This window comes from Elephantulus edwardii, unplaced genomic scaffold (genome assembly GCF_000299155.1).
Source record: "Elephantulus edwardii isolate Elephantulus edwardi_28Jun2011 unplaced genomic scaffold, EleEdw1.0 scaffold00005, whole genome shotgun sequence".
NCBI classification, from domain to species: domain Eukaryota; kingdom Metazoa; phylum Chordata; class Mammalia; order Macroscelidea; family Macroscelididae; genus Elephantulus; species Elephantulus edwardii.
The window spans coordinates 21538542-21547213 of NW_006399755.1; the positions used below are offsets into that span (position 1 = coordinate 21538542).

Sequence of the window (8672 nt, forward strand, 5' to 3'; positions counted from 1 at the left end):
GAAGGAAGGAAGGAAGGAAGGAAGGAAGGAAAAAAAGAGATGGAAGGAAATGAAACAATTATGAACAAGAGGTGCACCAGTTTGCATGGTGAGAGGTCAGCATTGGAATATGTAACCAGGTGAAACTTGTCCTTCACCTGGAAAGTGGGATGTATAGAGGTTACTAATGCTTGCTTTTGGAGTTAGCAAGTTGTTATTGTTGTGGTATTTGCCATCCAATTGCCTGTGACTCATACATACCCTATATACAATAGCCCTAAACCCTGCTCTATCCCTTGCCAATCTTATTGTCTCCAAAACACCTATCCCTGTTACCCCAGTAGCTGAATCAATTCATCTCATCGAGGGTCTTCCTCTTCTGCTCTGTCCCTCCACCCTTCCAAGCATAACGTCCCTCTCCAAGGACTGGTCCTTCCTTGCAACTTATCCAAAGTATGTCAGATGAAGCTTCAGAATCCTTCCCTCCAAGGAGCAGCCTGGCTTCACCCTCTCCAGGATGAACTTGTTTGTTCTCCTAGCAGTCCGTGGTATATTCGGTACTCTTCTCCACCATCACAGCTCAAAAACATCAACAATCCTTCCATCATCCCTAGTCATTGTCCAGCTCTCTGATGCTTGGCATGTAATGACAAAGACCATCCCCTGTATCAGGCACACGTTAGTCTCCTGACTGACAGCGTTGCTCTTCAGTACTTTGGAGAGATCTCTGACAGCAGACTTGGCCAATGCAATTTGTATTTTAATTTCCTGGCTGCTGGTGCCAAAAGTGTTAACTGTAGAGCCAAGCAAATTGCAAGTATGGGCTGAAATCCTGTTTTCCTTATTACTAATTATGTGATCTTGAGCAATGTATTTTCTCTGTTTGACCTTTATTGCTGTTGTTATGTGCCACTGAGTCAGAACTGACTCCTAGGTGACCGTCCAATGGGTTTCCATAGACTACAGACGGCACGGGAGGGGATTGTCCTTCTTTCTCCCAAGGAGCAACTGGAATAGTCAAACTGCTCCTTACCCAGGAGCCCATCAGAGTGGCATGGGTTTGGGCTTTGGGTTTTTTAAATTGAGATTTTAATGAAAAATCATAGAGAATTTGGACTTCCATTCCTTCATTGTTGCACATTTTCCTCCCTGCCCACTCCTTCCCCCGACCCAGTTCACATCAGAGTGCTTTGACCTTTACTTTCATCTATTCTTAGTTTTCTCTTCTGTAAAATTGAGACAATGGTAGCATGTTGTTTCAAGAATTAGATGTGATGTTGTGTGTTAAGTCCCTGGCACACAGTAGGTGTGAAGGCAATCATTTTAAGATCATAATACAGGAGAGGAAGACCCCAGATGAGATGGACTAACACAGTAACTGGGGTAACAGGGCTAGGTGTGTCAAACTCAGTGAGACTGGCTCAGGACAGGGCAGGCTTCAGAGCTGTTATACATAGGATCTCTGTGAGTCACAAATGACTTGATGGCATGTGACAACAATGATAATTAAGGGAGCTCTGGTGGCCTAGTGCTAAGAAGCTAGTACAATCCTGAAGGCACAGGGTTCGAGGCCACCAGCTGCTCTTCAGGAGAAGGATGGGCAATCTCCTCCCTTGCAATTAACTGCCTCTGAAAACTCACCAGAGGGTCAGCTATGGGTCAGTTCTGACTCAATGGTACACAACAACAATGATAATTATAAGAGTAGTTTCAATTATAAGAGTAATTTTACCCTTGCTGTCATTATTGGAACCAACTCAGACCTAAGCCTCCAGTGGGTTTGCTGAGGCTGTAAATCACATGGGTAGCTATTGCTGATCTTTCTCCCTAGGTGTCAATGGTGGTTTGAACCACCAGAGAGATAAGACCCCTGGGTTAGCAGCACAAGTCTCTACAGACCATGCTACTAGAGATTCCCAGTAATATTACCACTAATGAAATTTTAGCTTCTGAAAGGGCACTGCTAAGATGATATCTGACATGATACCCTTTTAATATCGTTAATCCATCTGGGGAAACTGTTCAAAGAAAAGGATTTTTTTCTATAACCTGTTGTCCATCACTACAACAGTGTTGGTTTTCAAAGGCAAAATTCAGAGCATTGGACAGATTTTAGAACCATTAGTTAAACATCATTCTAGACTTGTTGAAATAGCAAACACCAGTAATTTCCAAAGGAGCTCAGAGCTCCTGCATGGTACCCTTAGGTAGGGCTAGACCATGAATCAGAAGGAAAGTTGTCAAACACTTTGAAATCTGTTTGCTTTTGTTTTGCTTTTTTTCTCAATAAAGACTGAAGAGAGAAGTCAAGGATATTAGAACTACTTCCACTCTCCCCCCTTTTTGTATCCTTATCTATTCTGGAAAACAATGTATTTGAATTTTGTAAATAAACTAGTATAATTTTAAAAAATATGTATCTAGGCCTTAAGCAATAAAAAAGAAAACCAAAACAAGCGAAAAAAAAGGATATTAGAAATAAAGCTCCTTATTTTTACTATCTCACATTTTAAAATATTACTGAATCCGATTCCTCATGCATATACTTGCATCTTTTAAATCTTGTCTTACATAATAAATAAACACAATCTTTTATACAAAGTAACATTATTATTCTTGTGAGGATTAAATGAGATAATGTTTGTAGAAACATTTAGCATATAAAAAAATGCTCAATAGGTGTTAACTTGATGAAATCAGCCTTAATAATGATATTACAACAGTAGAAATAACTAACATGTTTAAATAAAAGGTGTTTTACATTTGGGTTTCTTTGGCTGAACTCTGGCTTCTGGACAAAGATGTCAGAGGCTCATGAGCAAGTATACTTTTTGGGATGTATCTAAAGGAAACAATAAAGAAATAGGCAAATATCTACCTAGAAGGATATGCATAGCAGAATCATTTCTGAGAGGAAAAATCTGAAAAGTGCTCAAATCTCCAAGAATGAGGTTAATATGAATATACATTCGCATAGCAATAAAATTAATATTGTATATTATTGGATATGCTTTTTCTATTTTAAGTACTAAAAGGCAGTGTTTAAAAATACCTAAAACAAAAAAAAATGTTGAACATAGAGATAACATAGCACTTACTAAAGTGAACATAGAGAAAGCTATGTAATTCTCCTTAATTTTTCATCAATTTAGTAAAACTTTTCAGTATGAAAATAGACAAGTATGGATAGCACCACTGTTGTAAAGCAGGTCTGACATGTGAGGATGGGAGGAGAATAGGCTGAGTGGATAAATCATGACCATTGCATTGGAACAGATGCAAGAAAGAGCTGTCTAAAATGAATATATGATTGGACATTATATGTACCACAACAGCCCGGAGTAAGAGATATATCATTGTAGGGGGGGGGGGGCGGTAGCAGGAAAGGTAGGTAATTGTGCAAAAATGAATATTTTTTTTTAAAAAAAAAGTAAATTAGGGGAGAAGGAAAGTAGGCTAAGGGGTAAAATGTGCAACAATGAGTGAATGAAAATCTGACTTCTCTGTAAATGTTCATTAAAATAACAATTAAAATTGTATTAGAAAATAGACAAGTATGAATTCCAATACCGTGCAGACAATATAATTCTCTAAGGGCGTCTTATAATATAAAACTCATTATACCCTTTTAAAATTTTTATTTGTTTCTATCTTCTCTGGTAGATTACAAGTTATTTTAGAGCGGCTACCTTATCTATTTTATTCTCCCTAGTACTTAAAACAATACTTGGAACCTAAAAAAAAAAATCTTAAATATTTGTGTGTGTATGTACACACACACACACACACACACATACATATGTCTGTAACTATACCAGGGAGCTCTGGTGTCCTGGTGGTAAGGAGTTGTGCTGCATACCTGAAGGCACACAGTTTAAAACCTCCAGATTCTCCATGGGAGAAAGATGGGCAACCTCCTCCCGAATGATTTACAGGCTCTGAAAAACCACTGGGGGGGTTAGCTAGGAATCAATTCCGACTCTGCGGCATATAACGACATATCCATATCCATACCTCTCAAAAGGAAATTTTAAAAAAAGAACCAAATACATTGTCACCAAATTGGAGCTAACTCAGAGCTGACCCTACACTGGGTTTGTGGAAATCACGCGGGAGGAAATTCCGCAGGTTTATCTCATTGAGCAGGTGGCAAATTCAAACGCCTTGACGGGCTCCACCTTAGAATTAGCAGCACAACTCCCTAGAGATTTTTGCCACCAGAGCACTTTACAAACAAGTATTCGGAAAAAAATAAATGGAAGAAAATATATATATATGTCAATAATATTGGAAGGGCAGACATCTAGTTGGTAGCAGTTTTCTCTAAATTGACTCTGGGAGGTAAAATTTTTGTTTTCTTTATTACAACCTTACAAACTTAAGGGGGTGTCAAGCACACAAGTCAGTTGTTTACAATTAAGGACTCAGAGAGAGTTTGTAATTTTTTACCTATATCATCCAGGTGAATTTGCAGCTGTTCTGATTCCTCCGTGCCTAGCACATTTGCAGCTTGGACCCAAACCACATACTTCTTGCCCCCTTGTAATGAGTCAGTGGGGATGTTAATATAGCTTGAAGTGAGATAGTGATGCTCTTCCTTGGTCTCTAAACTACAAAGGAAACAAAGATAAATGGTCATGAGTTTTGTCTAGTTTGAATAAATTATCCTTTCAAAAAAATACTACTTTTCTTGTCATGAACTTCCATGTTAATTAAACATGATGTCCTTCTCTAGTGATTCATCTTAACTGCTGATATATCCAAAGTAAAGGCAAGTGGCACCATTCCTGCTTCTAAGGAATATTCTGGTTTTATTTACTAAAACCAATTTGGTTTTTTCTGGTAATCCATGGTATGTTCTATACTCTTCATCAACACTACACCAATCTAGGCCCTGCAGTCTCTGTTCACCATATCACCTGTAGGCTCTTAAATTAATTGTATTGCCCAGTGAAACCTATCTTTACGTAGCCAAAATCAAACACACTGGTCATCAAGTCAATTCCAACTCATGATGACCCTCCTTTGGGTGTCTAGGATTGTAAATATGTTTGAGAAGAGACGGCTCGTCATTCTCCTTTGGAGTTCCTGGTCGATTCAAACTTCTGAACTTTTTGGTAAGCAGCTGAACTCATAATATTCCACCAAAGATTCTGACTTTGATATTATGGTTGTTGTTGTTGTTGTTGTTTTTGATAGGTGCCATGGAGTGTAGAATTAACTGACCCATTGTGATCCCTAGTACAACAGAAAGGCCCCCTGCCGAACCCTGCACATGCTCACAATCTTCCGTTGCTTAACCCCTTTGCTGCAGACACTGTCAATCCACTTCTCTGAAGGTCTTCTCTTTAGCTGACAACACTACTTTTCCAAGAATGATGTTCTTTTCCAGGGATTGGCCTTTCCTGTTAAAATGCCTAAAATATGTGAAATAAAGTCTTACCATCCCTGCTTGTAAGAAGTATTTGGTACATGATAATTTGTCAGGAAAATAGCTTGAATTTTCAATAACAGTGAGAATCTAGGCACCTTATTTTATTTTTAATGAATGGAAACGCTTCACGGATTTGCCTGTCATCCTTGATCTGGGGCCACGTCTGTCTTCTTTGTACTGTTCCAGTTACGTACATGTGCTGCTGAGGCAAGCAGTGACCTGATTTTTTTATCTAATACCATCAACTGTGCTCTGTCCCAGATGACTGCCTTGATAGGAAAGAGAGTTTAAAAATCACTATCATTTCTATCCTGAGGGCTACAGTTCAAGTCTTTTTACTACTATGTGACTATTCAACAATTCCTGAATATCTTCAGCCTCATGATACTCCAGCAAGGATTATAAATTGTCACCTTTAAATATTCTGGAATCCAGAGATATTCTTCAAGGAACTTCTGAGAGAAAAGAGAGGAATCAATTTTACAGTAATAAATGTATTTCTGAATCAAAATACTACAGAAAAAAGAAACATCTCTGTATTTTTAAAAGTATATTGCCATTATCAGAACAGGACAACTTCAGCTGGAAATTGAGGAACCTCTCTATGGCATGAGAGTCAGTGATAAGAGGAATTATGTACCATATACTTAGCAAGCAGCTATTTTTACTTTGCCTCTGGTGCATCTGGTGCATCCAGTGGTGATGCAAAAGGTTAACATTCTTAGCTGCTATCCAAAAGGTTGGACATTTTAGTGTACCCAGAGGTGCCATGGAAGAAAGACCTGGCAATCTTCTTCGAAAAAAGTCAATCCTTGAAAAAGTCTATGGAACACATTCTACTCTGAAACACAATGAGTCAGAACTGACTCAGTGAGATTTGGTTACATGTATATTTCCTAGTGCAACATTCTATTAAGTATAAATCTGCCATGAGTTGGGAACAGCAAGACAGCAGCTAACAACAAATCTCTGTCTTCATGCCAACAGTGAGAACCCTATACCATGAGAAGACAAGGAGCAGAGGCAGTGTGTGGTGACTGAAAGCATGTCACTGTTGATAGTTTCTGTCAAGTCTTAAAGAATCTTTCAGGAGCAAATCAATAGGCCTGCATTCTGAGATGACTCTTGGTGGGTTTGAAAGACTAGCCTTTCAGCTAATAGTTGATTAAACTGTTTGCACTGCCCAGAGACTCCAGAACTAGAAACATAAGGCTTGAGCACACACAGACAGACTTGAGTTCAAATCCCAGCTGTGTTTCTTAATGGAGCAAGTTATTTAGTCTCTATCTGCTTTGTTTGCTCATCTTTGAAAGTAATCATAGCAACACTGATGTCATCATAAGCCAAGGAAATAAGCAAGTAGGCAGCAGATGGCCTCACAGTTAGTAAAGACCTTACTAAGCATAAGCAGTTATTATTATGAATGACAAGGTATGCCATGATTTTAACAGTCAAAATAATATTCTTTATTCTTAAATATATTTGATGTATCTATCTATCTATATCTATATCTATCTATCTATATCTATATCTATCTATCTAGATATCTATCTAGATATCTATATATATCTATATATATCTATCTCTCTCTATATATCTATATCTATATAAACTCTGGTGGCCTAGTGGCAAGAAACTGCACTACAATCCCAAAGGCATGTGGTTCGAGACTACCAGCTGCCCTTGGGAGGATAAAGGATGAGCAATCTCCCCAAATGCAATTTACTGCCTCTGAAAACCCATTGGAGGGTCAGCTCTGGGTAAGTTTCAACTCTAAAGGACACAACTCATATGGTAGGTACCTCATAGGGTAGCTACCCTATAAACAAAAGACCTGAATCCTGTTTTATAACTATTGTAATTTCTCTAAGTTCATAGAGATTCCAGAGGCAAGCTTTTTAAGAAGTAGATGCCACTCATGCTTCCAAGCCATGTGTGTGTGTGCGTGTGTGTGTGTGTGTGTGTGTGTGTGTGTGTATACACTAAATCCTTTGTGTTGCTTGTATCTAAAGTCAAATCAAGCTATTGAATTTAGGTGATTACAGGTTGCTTTATATTATTTCTGGGGGAAAAACTGAAGCATGCATATATCAAGACCTTGCTGTAAGGTATGCTAATCTGCTAGATCAGAATTCAAATGTGTAAATAAGAAAATGGTTCCTCTGTGTAAGAAGTAAAGTAGGACATCTCTGAATAGTTTCCAGTCAGAGGAAACCACACACATGTTCTTAATTGGTTCATGGCCAATTCTTTCACCATACATATTGAGACCACAAGACAAAATGGAAAAGTATTTTCAAACCTGCATACACCATGGTTACTAGGTGAATTCATTCTGTTGTTAAAGTACACCTTCATGTTAGCACCTAGACCACAAAGCACTATTTTAGATTAAGAGACCCATTCTGATAGACTCTAGTATCTCCTTCTCCTCTATTAGTCTACCATAGTCTAGTAGCTCGTATGTTGCTGTGATGCTGGACGCTAAACCTCTAGTACTTCAAATATTAGCACTCATGGTAGCCAGTTTTCAGTGGAGTTTCCAGACTAAGAAGCAGGACTAGCCATCCACTTTGTGAAACCACATAGCTTTCAAAATGCTAGAAAGTTGGAAGATAAGGCTCTCAGGTTGGAAAGCATTAAAAATGTGAGTAAGAAAGAAATGCCTTCTCAAGGCAGAATTTACCATTCTGAGGCAGATGAAGTTAAGCTTTCAGCTAATAAAGGATCTTCATTTGTTGGCATGGTAAGATTCAAAAAAAGAAGAGTTACAAACATCCATTAATAACTGCAGCATGGAGTATATGAAGCATGAATCTAGAAAAATTGGAAGTTGTCAAAAATTAAATGGAGAACATAAATATTGATATCTTAGTCATTGTTGTTGTTAGAGGCCATCAAGTCAAGTATGACTCATAGTGACCTTAAGAACAATAGAACCCTGCCCTGACACACCCAAATCCATGTACCAGAAGCTGTGTCAATCCACCTGGTTGAGGGTCTTCCTCTCCTTTGCTGTCCCCCCCTCCTTTCCAAGAATTAGGCACTTATCCAAGGATTAGCCTCTACAAGCAACGTGCTTAAAGTATAGGAGACAAAGCTTCATCATCCTTGCCTCCAAAAGCATTCTGGCTGCACTTTCTCCAAAACATGTCTGTTTGTTCTTTTGGCAGTCCATGGGATATTCAGTACTCTTCCCCAACCCCATAGTTCAAAGGCATCAATTCTTCTGTCATCCTTATTTGCTGTCCAGCTCTCA

At 38.5% G+C, this 8672-nt stretch overlaps 1 protein-coding gene across 1 annotated transcript in view; it reads right to left on the reverse strand.

The window, feature by feature from the left end:
• IL23R (interleukin 23 receptor) overlaps positions 1-8672 on the reverse strand; it is a 126158-nt gene that overhangs the window by 74887 nt on the left and 42599 nt on the right. Inside the window, exon 4 of the mRNA XM_006879746.1 lies at positions 4429-4589. Coding sequence (XP_006879808.1) covers positions 4429-4589 — 161 coding nt within the window. The remainder of the gene's footprint in view (positions 1-4428; positions 4590-8672) is intronic.